This window comes from Giraffa tippelskirchi, chromosome 3, assembly GCF_054371585.1.
Source record: "Giraffa tippelskirchi isolate mGirTip1 chromosome 3, T2T-mGirTip1v1.2.pri, whole genome shotgun sequence".
Classification (NCBI taxonomy): Eukaryota; Metazoa; Chordata; class Mammalia; order Artiodactyla; family Giraffidae; genus Giraffa; species Giraffa tippelskirchi.
In genome coordinates this window covers 147,297,651-147,320,007 of record NC_137277.1, presented here as the reverse complement: position 1 = coordinate 147,320,007, position 22,357 = coordinate 147,297,651, and the positions used below count along the sequence as shown (strand labels likewise).

Sequence of the window (22,357 nt, the reverse complement as noted above, 5' to 3'; positions counted from 1 at the left end):
GACTAAGGGAAGAGGGTGTGGAAGTTGAAAAGGAGGATGGGACAGTGGAGGCTGGCCAGTCCTCTGGCAGGCTGTCAGACAGCAAAGAAACAGCATCATAGCGCGCTGAGAGCCAATTCAAAGGAAGGTCCAAGCGGAAAGGCTGTGTCTAACACCTTTATGGCTGCTCCCTGAGGCTTGCAGGATCTTAGGTCCCCAACCAAGGATCGAACCCGTGCCCTTAGCAGCCAGATCGTAGAGTCCTAACCACTGGATCACCAGGGAAGTCCCCGTGCCTAACACCTTCTAAATGCCCACAGTGCCTGGTGTCATGTCCAACTTTCTGAGCAATTTCATCAGTGCCATTCACAAGTCCCATGGAAATTTCTAGAGACACGAGGACAGAGATATACACACTGAAGGGCTGTCTGATGGGAAACAACTCTGTGGGCTGGGCAAGGGCAGAGGGTGCTGGGCAAAACCCAGGAGGGAGTTAGGAGACAGGGAGGGGAGGAGGGAGGAATGGCACGGGAGAGTTGACGAGCCACGGAAAAATCAATGTCACTGTCCCATCCCTGCTGCAGAAGCAGAAAGGTCACATGTGGGCTTTCAAGGTACCACTGTGTGTAGACAGACAGCAGCCTCCAAATGAGAGCTGTTTGTAACTTACACTCCGAGAGTGTGCCCTGTGCCCCGCACATTAGGGAGAGCACCAGTGCATCACTACAGTGAATTTATTCAAGTGTCCTAACAAACACCCTGGGAGGTATGAGCTCCTCTCTCCCCTCACCACAGGGCTCTGGCACATGCCCTTCCTGTTACCTTCCTGACCTTCAGACCTTTCCTCCCCAACCCTGCCTTTCATCTCCTTCACTTGGCAGCTTCCTTCAGGTCTCTGCTTAATCATTTATTCTTCAGAGAAACTCTGACGCAGTTTTAAAAAACTTCCGTTCTTAGACTTTATGATCTTAGACTATTGTGGGCTGCTCGACAAAAATGGCTTGATAGTGATGAATGGAAGGGAAGACAGCATATTCATTTTTCTACAGCATAACAGTAATGAAACTCCTTAATTGGTATATTGTAGTGCTTGCATATAAATCATGTTTATGCAAAAATTTATATAACTTTTGTCACTGATGGAATCTAATCATTTGAGACACAAGCTTATGAATAAAAGTACAATGATATTCACAAAACCTCACAGGGTTTGGCTCAGAATCAAAACATGTAGAGAATGATTCTGTTTGCAAATTGGGAGTGTAATAAATTATTGAAATTTGTACTTTCCCCACACTGCAATTCTGCAGTTCTATATTTGGGGTATTTTTGCTTTCAAAGGTGATAGTTGGAAGAAACACAGAAGTCTTTAATCGGCTTTCTGCTGACCACTGAAAGTTTTCTAAATGGCTGGATAAAGTCCTCAGGAGGGCACCAGACTGAAGACAGACACTATCGAACATGTTCTACATAAACCGAGCTCACAAAAAACCCATGCTGACCTCACATGTTTCAGACGTGCCCTTTATCCTTCCAAAAACACATCTTCTCATTTTATCTAAACTGCCTAGATAGTAAAATTTTATCCTGTTGCCATAAAAAAGCTTTTATTATTAAAGCAATAAGGTGTAAGGAGAGGAAGATTACCATGGCCGAGGCTTTAGGGTTTATTATATAGTTAATCACAGAGATAAAGTGTCATTTTATAAAAATGTTTCCACTGTCTTGATTCCTTTCTATAGAGGACTAATCATAACAATAATAAAAAGAATCAGCAAGCCACTTCTGCAGGAAGAGATTTATCATGTTCTTCTCTGTGAAAGACTTCTTTAAATGTGGAGGCAAAGACACAGAGAAACCAAACGGCTTCATTTGAGAGCTCGGAGGAGCCATGTAGAGTCGGCTGTGTTTCATGAATAAAGATGCCCTGATGGGGACCAGCCACCGGCCTGTCACTGGGTGAGAAGCAGGAGAGCAGAAGCTACCGGCAGATGTGGAGGAAGGGAAGGTAGGATTTCAAAGGGAGCTGAACAAGATCAATCTCCAACAGCAGCCGGAGTCAGATGTTAAAGAGTTAAAACTAGGCCACACTTCATCTTCCTGTGCTGGCCTCAGGGAGGCCATAGTGAGAGAAACTGCTTGTGAGCATCTGATCCCAGATGGTTCTGCTTCACGACCTTCTGGTGGATGAAGTGCTTCCATGTAGAGCTTTAACTCCTGGGCTGCCAAGGAGAACCAAGCGGAGTAGAGCTTCAGGAAGCAGACACAGTCCGTGCTAGCCAGGAGGATGAGCACGAGGCAGAGCCTCTGGACTGCTGGTCCCTTAAGAGAGAAAAACATTGTGGAGACTGGACTTCCTGGTGATCCAGTGGTGAAGAATCCACCTGCCAAGGCAGGGTACATGCTTCAATCCCTGATCTAGGAAAATTCCCCATGCCGTGGGGCAACTGAGCTCTCACGCCACAACTACTGAAGCCTGCGCTTCTAGAGCCTGAGCTCTGCTCTAAGAGAAGCCACCACAGGAAGCCCACACACCACAACTAGAGTGTAGCCCCCACTCACTGCAACTATAGAAAAGCCCACGCAGCAACAAAGACCCAATGCAGCCAAAAATAAATAAATAATTTTAAAAAAAGAAATGTGGAGATGGCTAGGGAGGAAGGATTCTACCGAATGCTAAGGGGATAGCTATTGACAAACCTAGACAGCATATTAAAAAGCAAAGACATCACTTAGCCAACAAATGTTGGTATAGTCAAAGCTAAGGTTTTTCCAGTAGTCATGTATGGATGTGAGAACTGGACCATAAAGAAGGCTGTGCGCTGAAGAATGGATGCTTTCAAACTGTGGTGTTGGAGAAGACTCTTGAGAATCCTTCGGACTGCGAGGAGATCAAACCAGTCTACCCTAAAGGATATCAATCCTGAACATTCATTGGAAGGACTGATGCTGAAGCTCTAATACTTTGGCCACCTGATGTGAAGAGCCAACTCACTGGAAAAGACTTTGATGCTGTGAAAGATTGAGGGCAGGAGGAGAACATGGAGACAGAGGATGAGATGGTTGGGTGGCACCACAGACTCAATGGACATGAATTTCAGCAAACTCTGGGAGATAGTGAAGGACAGGGAAGCCTGGTGTGTTGCAGTCCATGGGGTCGCAGAGAGACACAACTTAGCAACTAAACATGTAACAACAACAACAAAAGGGGATGTTTCACCTCTCCTTGTTGCTCAGGCACTCAGTCATGTCCTTTCCTGGCCTCTATCAAATAGCTTAAAGCATACCAATGAGAAGCCATAAAGCCAGACTTTCTATATAAACAATTTCCATTTCTTTCACTAAAGAGAAAGGGTAATGTACAAATATTTCCCCTCACCTTGGGCTCTGCTCCTTACTGCGGCATCAGGAGTAAGAACTGTGACCGTGGGAGGAATGCTAGCTGAGTGCCTGGCAGCCTCATCATGCCTAGTGGCTGCTATGTGGACCCTGAGCTGGGAGCAGGTGCTGATGGAAGAGACCACCTGTACTGCTCAGGAGTTTAGGCATCTACATCCCTTGCCCTGGAAGAAAGCATTGTGCCCACCAGGTGGAGGGCAGAAAACCTCCCTTTAGCCACTTAGGGTGTACTATACTCTTACCATGGGAACCATTTCTAGTCCACTCCCCCACATATTGCCAAGAATTCTTGGGCCCAGGGCAAAACTAGTCAGGGGTTTCAGTTCATCCGTTTCTCAACTATTGCTGCTGTCAACAAAGGTGTTCCTGGCCTGACAGGCACACACACAGCAAGACTACATGTGGTTCTCTATTCCTGGGGTCAGGAGAACAGGTGTCTACAAATGGCGCCCATGCTCTTGCCTGGCTGCCAGTTCCCTGTTCCTCCTTTCTCCCTTCTGCTCCCTGAAGACTAGCAGAATGCTGCTAAGTCGCTTCAGTCGTGTCCGACTCTGTGCGACCCCACAGATGGCAGCCCACTAGGCTCTGCCGTCCCTGGGATTCTCCAGGCAAGAACACTGGAGTGGGTTGCCATTTCCTCCTCCAGTGCATGAAAGGGAAAAGTGAAAGTGAAGCCGCTCTGTCGTGTCCAACTCTTAGCGACCCCATGGACTGCAGCCCGCCAGGCTCCTCTGTCTATGGGATTTTCCAGGCAAAAGAGTACTGGAGTGGGGTGCCATTGCCTTCTCTATGACACCCCAAAACACGGCTCTTTGGTATATTGATTACTGTGAACACCATGGGCAGTGAAAAACAGAAAATGCAGGGAGACACTTTCTCCAATCTGCTTCAAGACAGATTGTCCAAAAGGAGCTCAGTTGTCATACACCCGCCTCTTTTCCCAGGAATTTTCATCAAACAGGGAGGATGTTGACTCTTGTCACAGGAGAGACTAGAATTGACACCACAGCCAGACTTTGTCACAAGCTATCATACCTCCTGGGCTTCCCAGGTGGCGCTAGTGGTAAAGAACCTGCCTGCCAATACAGGAGACCTAAGAGACACAGGTTCGATCCCTGGGTCGAGAAGATCCCCTGGAGGAGGGCATGACAACCCACTCCAGTGGGTTGCCTGGAGAATTCCATGGACAGAGCAGCCTGGTGGGCTACGGTCCATAGGGTCACAAGGAGTCAGACATGGTGGGCTACGGTCCATAGGGTCACAAGGAGTCAGACATGACCTAAGTGACTTAGCAGCAGCAGCAGCAGCAGCATCCCTTCCATTTGCTCTTCTAAGGACCAGTTCATCTTTCCTAAAAATCATGTCCTCTCCCCTCAGAGATCTACATGCCTCTCCTCTTTCCCTACTAAGATGGTATGTAATCCTGAATTCCAGGCCACCGTGGGCACTTCACTTTTCCCTGAGTGTCTCCCATTGTGTACATGAGGTGTCCACACGTGTTAATACACGTCTGTTTGTTTTTCTCTTGTTAATCTTTTATAACAGGGTCTCAGTCAAGAACCCAGAAGGGTGGAGGGTAAATATTCTTCCTCCCCTGCATGTCCATCCTGGCCCCCTTCCTTGCCCTGACTGCTGGTTACTGTTCTCACCACTCACCAGTTTCCACGCCACCCCTTCATTCACTTCCCACGTGATCAGGTCCTCCCGAGTGATCCCAGAAATGGCTCTCCTAACCAGCTCCACTTGCCCATGTACCACTACAGCTCATTATCAAGGAGCCGGCTATACTCATTTATTTAGCTTTCTGTTGGGATTCCTGAGTCTTTCACCTTCTACTCTGTCCACGTTTGCATCTCAGTTTCACAACAACCCGCGTTCTTCTTATAATTGGAATTTTTTTTTCTGGATGCAGCAGTGATTTGACAATTGATCTCAAGATTTCTTGAATTTCAACGTGTTGTGCAATAAACATACAAAACCCAACATGCATGTCTACAGCCTGTCAGCTGGGGTTGGGATGCAACTCTTTGAACAGCTGCCTAGAAATTGTGACTCTCAGGGAAATAAAGTAGAATGTCTCTGAGCACGAATCAGAGTTAACACGTACGGCAGAGCTACCCCACTCTGGCTGCCAGTGAACATGGCAGCTGGGCTCCATTTGCCAATCAGGTTGAGGCCATTTTTTTTTCCTTTTTTTTTTTTTTATCAGAGGTAACATAACCTGTTAATGTTAATACCTCTTAGTCTGCATATTTTATATTGGAATTAGATAATGATTTAAATTACAGTTGATGAATATTTCACCACACCATCTGAGGTGCATAGACATGTGCAGATGAAGCATAATGACTAACTCTCAACACAAAATCCTGGAGTTCCTTACACACAATAGTTAATTGAAAAACAAACAAATACGGACAGGGATTCCTTTTTCTTCTTGGAATTTAAGAAATGACATCAGATTTGCAAAATCCTGCAAATTCTACAAATCCCATATCATCACATGTTCAATTAAAAAGTATCTATATTCCTTATATATCTCTATTTAGAATTTTACATCTGATTTGGCTGAATAATATAACTTCTTATCTTTGCTGACTACTTCTTAGTTTTGTTTCTTTCCATGGAGATAAGCATTCAGGGAAAGTAACTTATCTGTATTTCAGCTTCTATAGGTATAAAAATGATATGACTTACTACCATCTCCTTTTTTAAAAAAAACAAAAGAACAACAAAACTACATCTATGGAAAAGAACGCAAACTTCTATCTGTGGTGTTGATTGTCTTACAGCACCAGGATACCACTTAAGGTAGTAACATTCTTCATTTATTTCATCTTGTGCTAAGTCACTTCAATCGTGTCTGAGTCTTTGCGAACCCATGGACTGTAGCGCCCCAGGCTCCTGTGTGCACAGGATTGTCCAGGCAAGGATATCGGAGTGGGTTGCCATTTCCTCCTCCAGGGGAATCTTCCCAACCCAGGGATCAAACCTGCGTCTCCTGTCTCCTGCACTGATAGGCAGGTTCTTTAGCACTAGCGCCACCTACAGCTCTACTTCATTTTACATGCTCATTAAAAAAAAAACCCAAAAACAAAAAACTGGGAAATGTAGAAAAGAAGATAAAACAAATTTCAAAATAAAATGAGGTAAAATCTCTGTCTCATACCCAAAATACAGCCAACCACTCTGAATACTGTTGCATTTCCCTCCAATTTTGAAAGAAGAGGGCATCTAGGCAGAAGCCATCATGGTGATGAATCACAGTTAACACTACTCGGGAACAGAAGAAAAAGTCACAGAAATCCTGGCCCACTTCTGACCCAAGGCAGTCAGGCCTAGCCGCCACTGCTCTGGCCTCCTGAGGGCTCCTGCATCTTTTGACTCATGTGAAGAGGAGAGAATGTGTATTTCTTGGTTTGGGCTAAAAGGCTCTCACCAGCCAGCATCTCCAGGCTCATCTGTTGGCCCTCATCTTCAGGACCTGCACAGGCCAATGGCTTCCCAAATAGGGGCATAAAGAAAATAGTAAACTGCATGTACATACTTTTTTTTTTTTAAGCTGAGCTATGTGGCATACAGGATCTTAATTCCCCAACCAGAGATCAAACCTGTGCCCCCTGCATTGGGAGTGCAGAGTCTTAACCACTAGACCACCAGGGAAGTGTTTACTTTTCATTCCAAAAAGTAGATTTTCCCAATCTTCAGTATACAGATCAATCATTGCACACATAAATTATTTATAAATAAATTTTTTGGTTTGAGAGGGATGTGCTCAAAATTCACTTCGATGGAGTGAGACCCAGGGCACACACTCCTCTCATATCATGTTGTGGTTTCTCTTATTTCTGGCTCCTTGTGTTATTTCTTCTGCATGGAATCCTTTTTCCCTCCCAGGATGACAAATTCCTAGTCTTCCTTCAAAGACCAGCTCAAATGTCACCTCTGTGGTCGACCCTTCCTTAACCAGGCGGTATTGAATTTTCCTCCCCCAGGCCCAGCTCCATTGCAGTATTTGCCTTCGTGCATTGTTTCGATATTCACCCACTAGCCCTGGGGTTCTACTGTACCAGGTGGATGAATGAAGAGAAGGGAAGGGAAGGTCGAGAGAAGGCATGGCAAGACAGAAAGGGAAAGAAGGCCTGATGTGGTGACAACTGTGGCCATTTGGAATCAGGGGTTCCTTTGCCTTACATCTCTCTTCACCAGGGAGTAGACAGTAAAAAGCTGTGATGAAATATACATATCTTATAGCTGCAATCCAGTGTATGCTCAGTAAACAGAAAGGTGGAATGGATTCACTTCCTCCCAGTGTCTTGCTAGAGAGGAAAAGACATTTACTAAATGTTTACCTGAAAGAGAAGAGAACCAGTCTAGACTGAACTTCTATCATGGGCCAGGCAAGAAATTTTCTAGAATAGTCTGCAGAGTGCATATCTTGTACATGAATCTTCATAAAACTCCAGAAAGTGACAGTAGCCTTGTTTTGCATCTGAGTAGAAGTTAGGAAACTCAATATATTCGGTACTAGAATATGTGGAGAGGAGATTTAAACCTTATCCTGTCTAAATCCACATCTCATGCCTCCTAATTAAGTTGTTAATAAACCCAGGAAGATGTCACTTTTGTTCCAATATGGCCTATTAAGTACCAAAGGTAACAGTCACTGGAGCAATAATGTAACATACATGTAAGGAAATCTACTGTATTAGATTCAGGTGCAGCTTTTATATGATTTGTTGCTGTGCTAGATGATAAATTGTCCCAAATTACTCCTTGGTCTCATTCGACTCTGCACTATCACTCTGTGCTGGTCTAATAAATACAAATAAGCTCCAAGATGTACTCTGAAATTGTGTTCTAGGATATTCCACTTTTCAAACAATAATGTGTTTTATATTTATCCTAATATATAGGAGCAAATTTGTCTATTTTTTCAGTGAAAATGGATTACATTTTAAATTTTAAAAAACACACACATACAAATGATACACACTCTCTTGGGATTGTATAGTTAGCACACTTTGCTTAATTCCTTTTTATATCTCTGTTCTATGATGAAAACTTAATGATTCCTATTCGGGAGCATGTTCTGAAGCTGATTTGACAGGTAGCCTTCATTTGCTGAAAAGATTCAGAAATCTTTTCAGATTTCAAGCTGAAATCAGAACCAACTTCTTATCCTCTAGCTCTTCTTCTGGGTTTATTATTCTGCAAGAAGGCTGCAGTGAAAGAAAGCTGACTTCCAACGCTAAGTGTGCCGCTGACAAGACGTATGGAGGTAATCACACGTGGAGCTCACAAAGGCTATTAATACAAGGTGCTATTTATGCTGGTTTCCCGGGGACCGTATCCAAACTGAAAAGGCCAGTTCTGTACTTTTTGTATTTATCAGCCTGCTCTTCCTTCATGTCGACTGATTCACTCGGTCCTTGCAGTGGCCCTGGGGAAACATCTAATGTGGAGAAAAATTTGGGGGAGGAAAGAAAAGAGGAAAAGAGAAGCTTTCACTTCCCAAGAGTGAGCTACCTCTATTTAGAATGACACATATTCACGAACAAGGCAAGATTTGAAATGCGTTGTGCCACGGGGACTTGCCATAGACACAAAGTCACAGGAACCTTGAGTTCCTCCATGGCATAAGGTATTTACCCTTTTCACAATTTCAGAAATGGATCCTGGAACTGATTTCTGTTTATTGGACTGGTGCCGAATAAGGAAAAGGAGTCATTTGGGGCAGTTTGTCAGCTAGGCCAGTGACAGAAAAGCATACATACGGCTCTCTTGAGGCATAAATATATTTATTAGCTCCTTCTACTACTGTCTCGATATCCTTTGCAAGTGTATGCTCATCTCCATAATGTGCGTTCCTTTAATATGCTGGCATAACCTCCAATAATGAGTGTGGGGAGAGGGAATGGATTTGTCTAATTTCCACAGGATAACACAAGTCACTAGGAGGTAGGCACTTGGAAAACCATCTGATGAAGAAAAGAGATTAGTCAGAAAGTCTTGTTTGGATAGGCTTTGATCAATGAAAAGATTGTATTCCCTTGGAGGGCAGAAGGACATAGAGACTTTGTATTAAACTTCTTGGAAAAAATATAAAATATGTAAACTCTTGGTTTTATCTGCATCATGTGTGTAGGCTAAGGAGTTGGCAAAATCTAGCAATCATTTAACACGTTGTTGATATTTTAACAGGAAATCAAAGGCCTGGTAAAGTCCTCACGTGACAATACTAAGTGACTACAAAGGTTCCTAGTCAGCTCTCTCTCCTAATGGTAATCCTGTGATAAACATCCTTTGTTGAAGGGCACAGAGGAAAGCATCACTTTATTACTGACCAACACACTGCCCCAGACATTCTCGATGCACTCAGAATGCTTCCTATTTCAGTCACATGGTTTTACAACGGAGTCTCAACTCATTACCCACACTGACATCCGCATCCTCCATGTGACTGAACTCAAAAGCCAGATTTGCTTGTTGTCATAGCATCTATTCTGAGGCACAGATCTGATTCTAGGACCTGTTTCACCTAATATATATTTCCCCTGTACTGACCTATCAAAGTAGACAGAGTGCCTTAATTTCAATATTCTCCTAATTAAAAGAGGGTAATTCTCTTATAACTAAGAGAGGGTCAACAAATACTTGCCCAACCACTACAGCATGGTAAGATTGCAAAAAGACCTTCTGTTGTCATTCAGTGTAAACAGCACAAGGGCAGGCCCACCTGAGGATGTCACTGTCACCAGAGTAGTTGGATATATACCATGTGTGGCCAGAAGCACAGAGCAATATTGCTGCTTGGCTAAAGCCAGAGGAAAAGAATACTTCCCCAGACAGACACTTAATGGAACAATTCCCTACTGTATATATCTTTACATGCCTCAGATCTTCATCTGAATCCGGGTCCCCACTGCGTTATTTGGTTTTATTGCAAAATGAGAGAAAAAAAAAAAGAAAGACTCAGCAGAGACAGCATGGTGAATGAAAGTGATGGTCTATCACCAGCTACAACTTTCAGTTCTTAATTTTTCCATTTTCTCCTAAGGACTGACTTGAATTCTATAATGAAAAATAGATAAAGAAACAAAGTCCTCAATTTTCTACACTTCAGTGTAATTGTTTCTGCTGGTCTTAAGGAAACAATAATGTAATTTGACCTTTAAAATGTGTAGCAAGAAGGTTTATGTTTCAGGAAGTATGGGAGAAATGCCTTCCTACTGCACTGCTGTGAAAAGAGAAGACACTATGGCTGCACTGGGGGGCATGTGAATGATTTGGGCATGGAAAGGAAATCTCCCTTCTCTTGTCTGCAGTGGTGGATTAGGAGGGCTGCTGGAGGTGGGGCAGAGAGCTTCTGGGTGGTGGTAGGGGTTGCAAAGGGAGGAATCTCCACCCTTCACTCAAGGAGCTGCAGCAGACCATGCAGAAGGACTGGTGAGATCTTTGTCTCCCTTTCCTCTCACTCAGGCTTTCTCAGCCTTATTGATGTCTTGGACTAGATCGTTCTTTGGTGGGGGTTGGGGGTGGGGTGGGGAAGGCTGTCTTGTGCATACTGCTGCTGCTGCTGCATCGCTTCAGTCGTGTCCGACTCTGTGCGACCCCACAGACGGAAGCCCACCAGGCTCCGCTGTCCCTGGGATTCTCCAGGCAAGAACACTGGAGTGGGTTGCCATTTCCTTCTCCAATGCATGAAAGTGAAAAGCGAAAGTGAAGTCGCTCAGTCGTGTCTGACTCTTTGCGACCCCATGGACTGCATACTAGGGTAAGTATTAATAGTGGCATCCTGGTATCTGCCTACTAGATGCCAGAAACACTATCTCTCTGCAGCTGTGACAACTTGAAATATTTCCAGACATGCCAACTATCTCCCTGGGGGAAGGCAAATTCATCTGGTTGGGAACACTGCTCTAGCCCCAGACATATCATCCCCCCTTTGCAGGACTCTCAATCCGTGGTTTTCAACCACAGATGCACAAGAGAATCACCATGGGATCTTTAAAAACAAAAACCCTATTTCTGGGTTCACTTATGCCCAGATGAAATCAGCATCTCTGGGGCTGGTACCAAAGCAGAGGATGACCACAGAGCTCTAGAGTTTGTAATTATAGTGCATACACATATACTTTGGTACTGAGAGAAGTAAATATTAATTCTCAGGCATCATCTTTCAGTCAATGCTGAGTTATTCACAAAGAGAACAAATAAAAAACCCAAAGGGCAAAGAAAAACTCGGCTTTTAGCACTGTATGGCGAGCCAGATATTAGAAAAGGCAGCTAAATTTTGGGGAGTTTGAGCAGGGGGAGGGGAAGAAACAACCAAAGAAGAAGAATCCTGTTATGTGATAAATCTGCAAAAGTGAAGACAAATGGTCTCATTTGGACTCAAGCTGAAGTAGTTCCAAGGCTGCCTGCTCCAAGAATTTGATGTTATTTGGGCACCCGAGAAGCAGCAAAGTGGGAATATGGGACAGACTGCTGCCTGGCTTGCTCTGAAATGCAACAGCCCCACTGACAACTTCTTCTTGGGGAGGCCTTCTCGAGTTCATATCCCAGAAAAAGACATAACATTTAAAATGTCACAGCAATGATATCTGGTCTGTGTGTGGGGCCACCCTGCTGACCACCCTGGTGGTCTGTGTGTGGTTCTGCTTGGCTACCCACAGGGCTTTAGCAGCAGATAAAGAGCTCTCCTTCAGAGGGGGATTTGAGAGATGCACAAGATATACTTATCTCAAAGTGGCTTTCTGTTTAGCCGGCAATTCTCACGTTTAGAGTCATTCTTTTGGCTGGAGGAGAGCTTTAACAGACTCTGTTAGCTGGTTAACATGCAAATCTGTCACTCTGGCGGGGAGGTGGGGGGGCGACCACATGGTCATCAAAACGCTGAGATTACCAGGGATACAAAATGAGTTTCAGTCATTAAAAGGAAGAAAAGAAAAAGGAGACAGAGAGCCCCTTATAAGGTCCTACGGTGTAGTAGGGGCTCCCTGGATGGCTCAGCGGTAAAGAATCCACCTGCCAATGCAGGGGACCCAGGAGATACAGGTTCAATCCCTGGGTTGGGAATATGATCTGGAGGAGAAAATGGCAACCTGCTTCAGCAAAATTCCATGGACAGAGGAGCCTGGTTGGTTACAGTCCGGAAGGGGGGTGTGTCACCCAGTGGGGTCACACAGAGTCGTTCACGACTGAGTGACTGAACACGCACGCAAGGTGTAGTGACTGGGGTCACCGTGAGGAGCCCCCGGCCTGTAGGGGGCAGCAGGAGGCTCACCTGCCCTTGCAGGGAAGGAGTGAACTCCAAGACAGGGAAAGCTGACAGAAAAGGGAAGGTGGGCGAGGGCTTCTGGTCGGGGGAGCTGGGAAACTTCTGACCTACTTCCAATTTCCTGGCACTGTTTCAAGAGAAAATAAACACCGGGTCCAGGAACATGTCTGGCCACTTTATACAGGAGGCATGATTTGACTGATTTCCCTTTCCTTTTTGAAAGCAAAGCGGCCTAAACATATTATCCCCTCCAGCCCCCATTCTCTGCAACCCGGTTACCCAGCACATACCCTAACCCTTTGGCTCCTTACCGTCTTCTGTTTTCTTTAGGAATGCTTTTAATTAGATGTTAAACTGACAATAGCACCTAACAATTTTTTACAACTCTATTTTGGAATCCTTTCTCCCCCAGCATATGGCAAAACTATCAAGTATTACTCTCTTTCCTCAATGTTTTTTGAATTTAATGTTTTATTGCTCATTTAAAGCCGTCAACATCAACTTGGCCATGCACATACAGATTTGTGAGAAGCTAGACTAGTCTGCACACAAAGCAATTAAACCTGGCAGCTATGATTCGAAAGGATGAATATTTTCCAGTTGTGGTAGGGGGCCAATCATATAGGAAAGAAAGCAGCTGCTTCATGTTAGTTCCTGATGTGACTTTTCACGCAGACGCTCATGTTGCAAAATTTATTTTCTGTGAAGACATATTGAGAGGGTATTGTGTCATCTTTGTTCCCCCTCTTAAATCCCTAATTCTTTCTGGAAAAATGAGAAGGAGCCATGTAATGATCGTTTAGCCCTGTGTAACTGTGTCCTGGTTAAGTGCCAACTCTGATATTATAAGTTAGCTACTTAATGGCTTTCTTCAGTAACATATTGAGCAAAACATTCTTCACAGCCAGATTGGGAAGGACAAGCATTTCCTTCATTTCGCTCAGACACCCGTCACTCAGTACTGAGCATGTGCAAACCACGGCTTTCTCCCAACCTCACACAATCCATTCCGGTGAATTCCAGCTTGGGGGGGAATGTAGTTACTCGGGATTCACCTCCTGAAGCTGGTGCTTTGGTAACAAAGTGACTATGAAGGGTGTTGTTTTTTTTTTTAAACTGAGTGTCTATTTATTTCTAAACTACACACAGCGCCTATTAAGTGCTTAGGTGAGAGAACAGGGAGGGAAGGAGGAAGGGAAGGAGAAGCTGCAGAGGGATGTACTCCACACCCCTGTTGCTCGTGCACCACATGAGTCAACATCTCCCTCAGAACCGGCACTCCTGGAAATCTCCAGAAGACTCCACATCCTCCAAATCTGGACACACTCTATGATACAACCCTGAGGTTTCCATTGTACTAAATGAATAGGGCTGCATTCAAAATTCTCTCTAGTGCCTAGAGCTCGTGATTTCAGCACCGCTAGGAAAGTTTCATTTTTTAAGCTTTTAAGCTGCCTTCTTCTATTTCGTGACCCACTATTTTTTCAAGAGCACCACAATCCTTAAGATCCATCCTTTGCTCCTCAGAAAATGAGAGGCTTAATTCAAACACATCGCCCTGTTGCCTGGGCAGCATACTTATTTTGAACAGAGGCAAAGTTTTTCCCTTTGGCATAAATGCATGTTTGTGATTGATAAAAAATACTTTAGTTTTATGTTCAAGTTAACATTTGTGTAATTATTTTGGGATTGTTTTGCTGAAGGGTTAGGTCAGAAAACAAGTGGTGGTGTTTTCTCCCTTCGCAGCAATACCATACAGAAAGTAGTTGATCTAAATGTTCTCTTGTTCAGTTTGGAGGGAAAATGTCCTTTTGTCAAGGAGGTGACTTTTAAACAGCTTTATTGCTTTGGCAGAGCTCATTCAGAAGCCATCCTTCCCATCAGTATAAAACATGATGTGAATTACAAGCAAAGATACGCATCTTCCCTGGGTGCTGACTTTCCTGGCCCCATGCTTCCCGCTCTTGAGTAGTAAAGCACTCAAAGAATCTGTTATAAATCTCAAGACATCTCATGAGCCATGTGATGTTCATTTTACTAAGGAAATAAAATAAAAAATAAAAGGACTCAGAGCAGCTGGAGGAGAGAGGTAATTTGAGGTCATTGCTACACTGTCGATTAGTGTGTGAGTCACTCAGATGGAAGGGGTCACACATAGGCCTCAGAGGAAGACTGTATTCTAAAATGCCACACCAAAGGAGAAGACAGAGTAGTCTTCTGTGAGCAGCCTCCAGACAGAGGCTCCAGACAGGGGCTGGCAAACCACAACCCCCCCGAGCCAGATTCGGCCCCTGCCTCCACAGGATCTCCGGCTGCTTCCACACCCCAACAGCAGACCTGAGTGGGAGCACACAGACCTTACAGCCTGTAAAGCTTAAGGTTTTTAACCCGCCGGCACTTTACAGGTGACGTGTGCTGACTCTGGCTCCAGAGAACAGGTCTGGATGTTGCGTGTTCTTTTATTTTTAAAACTTTATTTCTTTATTTTTGGCTGTGCTGGGTCTTCGCTGCTGCACACGGGTTTTCTCTAGTTGTGGAGAGCCGGGGCTCCTCTCCAGTTGTGCTGTGCAGGCTTCTCATTGTGGTGGCTTCTGTTGCGGAAGAAGGGCTCTAAGGTGCCTGGGCTCAGTAACTGTGGCACTCTGGCCTTGATGCTCCATGGCATGTGGGATCTTCCTGGACCAGGGATCAAACCCACGTCCCCTGCATTGGCAGGTGGATTCTCAACTGCTGGAACACCAAGGAAGCCCCTGAGCATGCTTTTACATATTAGGGTAACTTAAGGATAAATTAAAGAGAAGAAAAGGACAACAGAGGATGAGATGGTTGGATGGCATCACCGACTCAATGGACATGGATTTGGGTAGACTCTGGGAATTGGTGATGGACAGGGAGGCCTGGCGTGCTGCAGTTCATGGGGTTGCAAAGAGTTGGACGCAACTGAGTCACTGAACTGAAGGATAAATTGGAAAAGTCATGTAACTATAAAATTTAAAAATCAATGATAATAATAGATTTATAACAACACTTTTTATTTGTATAGCATCTTTACCTTCTCCAAGTACTTTCAAACATATTCTTGGAGTTTGCTTTGAACAACTAGTGAGGTTATAATCTGATCAAACAGAGAAGTGTTCCACTGGGTGGAGGGTAAATGATTCCTCACTGAATGATAACTGAAGGAGATGGTTTGTTTTCAAGTCCCTGGTGACTTATGCACCCCTGGAATCTCACATTCTAAGCAGCAGATGATTTAAAGTTTGAGACTTTTACATTAGGTTACTGTTCAACAGAATCCTTAGTTTCACACAATGCTACAGTCAGCAAAAAAGCACATCAGTGTCAAAGAAAGGACTTAGAATGGGAAGAATATGTGGAAAGTGTGATTAAGTTCTAGAATCATGAGAGGCCAATATAGGGAACATGCTATGTGAGCCTGGGCATTGTGGACATGTGTTTTCTTTGTTCTAATTTTCCTCTTTAACACCATGATTTTTCTCCAGGGATCCAGGGTTCTTCACATCTCAGTTCGTGGAGTTCAGGTGGGGTTCCCCTCAACCCTGCCAATGTCCCACCGCTAACTCTCTGGGTGGGCACATGACTCTGGCCTGGCTAGTGGGAAGTCCGTCCCTTAGCCACAGGGACTGGTTTATGGACAGATATATGACCCAACCCAGCCAGTGGGAATTAGCCCTTTTGGACTTTTTTTGTCAGAACTACTGGAAACGAAGTCCTCTCTCAGATCACGGGGCTAAAGATTATGTAAGCCTGGAGCTGCCAGCGTGTCATCTTTGCTGCTACATGGAGACACTGTACCTAAGAGTGAAGTCAAGAATACGCAGAACCAGGAGGCTATGGGGGACATTGGGCAAGGAAAGGAGGCAGAGAGAGAGAGAGGAATCTGAATCCTGCTAACATACTTGGCTTAGAACCAAATTTGCCTAAAGGAATTTCTTGGGATTTTCATGTATATAAGTAATAAATCTTCTTTTCTCTTTAACTACTGTGATTTGAGGTTCTGTCACTTGAAACTGAAAGTGTCCTGATGGATACAGTGAGAACATTTTTCTACTGATATTAACTTAATCTTTTTTACTAACAGATATTTCACTCTAACTGTGGACATGAGCAAAAGTAGAACGCTGAAAGAAATGTCTTCCATCAAAATCCATTGCAGAGCAGGGCAGGGCAGGACCAATACCACACTGGCATACCATTTCTTAATTCCAGTCTTCGAGATACCAAGAATGGGGGTCTATTACTAAGTTTACATAAGATGTTTCTGAATTTTGTTAAGGGAGCTTTTCTTATTTTATGATGATATGAGGCTGGAAAATATTCTTTCTGAGTAAGCACTCATGATGTTAACCTTCCAAAGATTTGTCAAAAATATTGTTTTTGAAGTTTTGTCCTTTATTGAGGTTGTATTCTACATCATTCACATACTTTTGGCCCAACTTCAAACTCCAGCGAATGTCTATCAGGTTTCTCTTTATTCCAAATTTTCTCTTCTTTTCTATTCCCAAGATATCCATCTGTCAGCAGGGTTTAGGAAAACTCGCTGAAGTGTTGTTCTGTGATGTTTATGTATTAAATAAACAGCATTTTCCATCTGATGCTTTTACCTACAGGAACAGCTCAAGTGCCATAAATTGATAGTTTCTAAGTGAAATTACTCACCAGTTGTGTAATTCAGCAAAGGCAGCTTTGATCTTCTTCACGGAACTATCTACTTCTTCCTTGATCATGACACGATATCTAGTTAGAGACACAGTACAGCGTTGCAAATCCTTCACCGATTTCTCAATATTTGGGCCTGAAATTAATGTCAAGAAAGAACATGTTAAAGTGAACACTTTAGTTTTATTTCTGAGCTAAACAACAACGACAAAGGCAACTATATCCCCTTCCAATAAAAAGAGATCTTCTTTTGTTTTTCAATGAAAAAAAAAGTTCCATTGAAAGGATGTTTATAATCTCAGTTTTTTAAAATCCAGAGTGGGTGGTTTGTGTGGCCCCTGAGAAGCTGTGATCTCACCAGTGGGCTCTCTGGCTGGGCCATTTTGGGCACATGTGTCTCCTTTACCCTTTGGAAAGAGGCTCTGATGATTATGTTCTATTACAAACTGGGGTTTCTTAGAATCTGATACGTCTAAAGACCATTTGTGCTGCTGGCTGTCTCTATAAACACCACTCTGTGTGGTTTAAAGCCAGCAGGGCTTTTGGAAGAGGAAAATGACATAGAGGTTGGGAGAGGTACAAATGAGCTAGAGACAGGACAGAGCATCCGTGCCAGGTACACTGGCTCTGGCCCCATCAGTCCTGAGCCAGGCCCTTAATTATAGCAGCAGTACTTAAAGCAGCTCTGTGGGTGCCAATCTTGCCTGATTTCCTGAAACTGTCACCAGGGTTTACAGATAGTGCAGAGCAAATAGGCAAATTGTACTTATCCCAACAAGGGCATGGTTTCTTAGAAAAAAGAAATCTCTCTCAAGAAAAGTGAGACGGTATAATCAAACCCAAGCCAAGGAAATCAGATACAACTGAGGCCTGAATGAGAACATTATTTAAATCCTCTGGCAATCAGAAAGGAAGTGATTTAGCCCCTTTCATGTTTAAAACTAGTTATGCATAAAGTATCAATATATCAAAGTTCAAAAAGTAATCAAAATACAGTGTGTCCAATATAAAACCCTGTTTCAGTGTCTTTTGTCTGAAAGTTCTAACACAGAACTGAATTTACATGAGGAACATCATATCAGAAGACATGGTTGGCCTCTAAACTCATCTTCAGTCAATGAAAATTCAGAACCTGTATATCAGGGAAACATTCAACATTCACACGGCTAAAGAAGCTCCTGCACTAACATTTGCTTTATAGGATGTTAGGGTACCAAGTGTTTGTGGTGCAAATTTATCCATGCCTAGAAGGAGAAGAATGGCCACAGAGAGGGAGAGAAAGGGGATATAATTCCACTTAAACATTCAAGACCTTTGATTAACAATGGAGGAATCATATCTGGTTTTCAATCTATGTGGCTCACAGAAAGAAATGCAATTTCATGTCTAACTCTCTTCACTAAGTGGCCTCTTTTGGAAAGTTCTGTCATTCGGGTACTTCTCTGTGTGTGCAAAATATGTTGAATCATTTGTGCAAAAGAAATCACTTTACCTCTTTTCTTTGCCAACTCATCTGGCTTTATTTCAAGATGAGCTGCAGGGGCATTGAACTTAACAGGAGATGTTTTTGTCTTAGGCTTGCTTGGGTTACAAGGCTGCTCAGCTGACCACTGTAGGCCATCTGACCTCTCTGGTGTTCCATGTATAGGTTTGGGGTTCCCATCTAAGGACAGTTTCTGTTGCAGTGGTCTGTTGCCTTCTGTAAGAAAACACCAAATAATGACTGTGAAGTGATAAACTAGAAACACTGATGATCAGGTGATGGGATGCCACAATTTTGGATTTTGTTAACATGTTGGCAATAGTTCCTTTCACTGCAAACAGTCAAGAAACTGTTTTAATAGACTCCCCAGAAGATGAAAGGATATACTAGAAAGAGCCTTGTACTTGGAATTAGAAGACCTGAGTGGGTGTTTTGACTCTAGTAATTACTTACAGAGTGACCCCAGGCAAGCCACTTATCTCTGAGTCTTAGTTTCCTCACCCATAACTACCCAGGAAGGTCCTTAGGAGCCTTATATGACACGAACAGTTCCCCCACTATTCAGTAAAGGCTTAGATGTCTTTAAGTATGATTTCATATTGAGGCTATAAAAACATAGCCCTCCCATCTCTAAGCGCTACATCAATGTCTTGTGGTATTTTATTCGGAATTAATGAAGGCAGAAGAGGAGACAGGGCAAGAATGAAGTGACAACAGGTTTCATCTAATTTATGGAAGGATTAAATCAGGAAACATCATCACAATAACTCAACTATATTTAAAATCTAGAGAGTCAGATTCCCTCTGGAGCTTTAACAGATGTGGCAATAAATTAGCAGCACGTTGCTTTCGGCATCTTTTAAAGGTAGGTTCCTATTTAGTTATTGCTGGAGTGGATTAAATGGCACCTTAGTGGCCTGAAAAGGAAATGTATCACACTTAACATCTTACTCACAACCAGAGAGAGCTCTGGGTATGAGAAAAAGGAAAGCCAGCCTGCTTTTGCAGGTCAGGTTCTTGGAGAAAGTTAGGTGTAATGGAAAGAGTGTAGATTTGGCACTTCTGACCTTCCTGATGTCTGGATTACCCCGTATGAATGAGTCCATTTCTCTGACCAACTATGGCTCATACCCAAACTGAGCACAAAACTATGAAGCCCAGCCTCTGCCTCACCTCTCTCTACTTCCTGGTGCCTTGTTAAAACCTGGGGCATTAAACTCAACACAGGGTTTTCATGTCTGCTCCTTCCTTGCAGAGGCTAAGATGCCTTTAAAGGCAGATGCAAAATCTGATTTGTTTTTGAAGCTCCAGTACTTGTGTCTAGCTCAACAGCTATCTGTAGAATTGTGACTGAATTAAAGTACTCTTAAAATGACTCCATAGGAAAAGAAAATAAGAAACAAAGAATACCTTTCCTGACACTGTCACAAGCATTATAGAGAATACACTTGGAAAGTACAAAATAATAGAATTTGGTCCTAGTCAGTTTGGTTTTAGATGTTTGTCCATTTATGATGGGTAAATCTGATTTTAGTTGAATCCATCATTTATTACCTATATATCAAAAAGGCATAGCCTGCGTTTTATGGGCTGAATATTGAGTGCCTCTTAAAATTTACTTAAAGGGAAATTACAGCACACAGTGGAATGTTCAGCCCAGGTGGTGAACAAAGTAAATAAGTACTGAAAACATCATTTCCTCCAGTAATAAAACAGATTTAAATGATAGCATACAATTTTATCTTTAGTTAAACTAAAGTTTGGGACTTCACTGCAGGGGCAGTGGTTGTCAAACTTTAGTGTGTATGACTTTTCCCCTAGTACTTATTGCAAATGCAAATTCCCTGACACCACCTACAGAAATTTCGGTTCAGAAGTGGATCCAGGATTCAGCTTCCACGTGTTTCTGTTGGGGTGGAGTTGGGTGGTACCTGGGTACTACCCTCACCAGGAGAAACTCTACTGTGAAAGATGAAAAACTAATTTTTTGATGACTGTATAAATGTTTTGCTAAAAGTGAGTAAGTATAGGCTGGTTCCAACTCTCTCTAAATCACAGTTGAGATTCAGGTTTGATGAAATTCAATAAATCAAGACTCTAAAATATAGTTCATTGTGCATAGTGTAGTAAATTAACTGTTATTCTTGAAAATAAGGGGATTTCCATTATAGTCTAGTGGAAATAATGACCTTAGGACAGAAGAAAGAAATTATTCTGTTGAATGCAAAAGCATTTTAAATGGAAGACCAGCATGCAAATGAGTTTGGGATTATTAACCTAGAGCTGAATATACTTTGTGTATCAGAGAACTGATATCATTCACCCAACAAATGTTTATTGAGAAATTTGAGTAGTAGTATTTTTTTAGGACCTGAAAGCTGTCTCAATGGTGGGGTCATTGAATGCTGGAAAGATCTGAGTTCTCAAAGACTACTTGGGTAATTTGCACACTGGTGGTACAGATTTGTCTCCAAATATAGTAAAACTCTAGGTTTCTTTCAGGTGAAAACTGGCGAATTGGTGGAGGGTTAGAGAACTACTGACTATAGCAGAATTAGTTCATTCTGACCACAGGTCCTGATATTTCTAGCAACAGAATAAAAAGAGCCCTTTCCTGGATACAGTGCTTTTCCTCTAACATTATGGGCCAGAAATACCATCAGTTTCCACCTTTCTGAAATCTACTTGTAAACTTTATTATTTTAATTAGAAAATTTTATTTATTTTTGGCTGCATCAAATCTTAGTTGGGGCACACAGGCTTTGTAGTTGTGGTGCAAGGGCTTAGTTGCCCCATGGCATGTGGGATCTTAATTCCCTGACCAGGGATTGGACCTGTGTTCCCTGTTTTGGAAGGCAGATTCTGAACCACAGGTCCACCAGGAAAGTCCCTCCACTTGTAATCTTCAATAGACTATAGCTGACTTGGAGTTGAATCATATCACTCTCCAATAAGGTAGCCACTCGCCACATGAGGCTACTGAACACTTGAAACATGGCCTGTCTGAATTGAGTTGGCTTTAAGTATAAATTACACTCTAAAATGTGAAGACTTAGTACAAAAAAAAGGAGAGTTAAAAACATTCCTTTGATCAATAAAAAATATCGATTACATGTCAATATGATTGTCAATACAATGTATTTTATTGTTAGAATATATTACTTAATTTAATTCACCTGTTTATTTTTACTTTTTAAACATGTCTACTAGACAATTTAAAATTACATATACAGCTCATACTATTTTTCTATTGAAGATCCCTAATACAAACCAAAAGAAGCATGGGATTTGTTGGCCTACAATCTATAGTCATTATAAATTTATATTCTAGACTAAGAGTATTGATTTTAGTGAAACCTTAAAATATCCTCTTCAATTTCTACATGAGAAAAGTGGAGACAGTGATGTATGTCTTGTTCATCATTATATGCTTGGTGCCTTGTGGGTATATGATGAATACTGAATGGATGGGTGAATGAATGAAGCAGCATTACTTTGGTACTTTGCATGCCTGGGGCCTTTCCAATTATAGG

At 42.8% G+C, this 22,357-nt stretch overlaps 1 protein-coding gene across 11 annotated transcripts in view; it reads right to left on the bottom strand.

The window, feature by feature from the left end:
• The window catches only part of SPATS2L (spermatogenesis associated serine rich 2 like), a 182,970-nt gene that overhangs the window by 21,630 nt on the left and 138,983 nt on the right, over positions 1-22,357 (bottom strand). For 6 of the 11 annotated variants that reach the window (XM_081581812.1, XM_081581813.1, XM_081581809.1 and 3 more), the window contains one exon: positions 17,342-17,477. In XM_081581812.1, the coding sequence (XP_081437938.1) occupies positions 17,342-17,477 (136 nt within the window). Of the gene's footprint in view, positions 1-17,341; positions 17,478-18,833; positions 19,041-22,357 lie in introns of all 11 variants that reach the window. The other 5 variants (XM_081581806.1, XM_081581805.1, XM_081581804.1 and 2 more) reach the window with 1 other exon arrangement.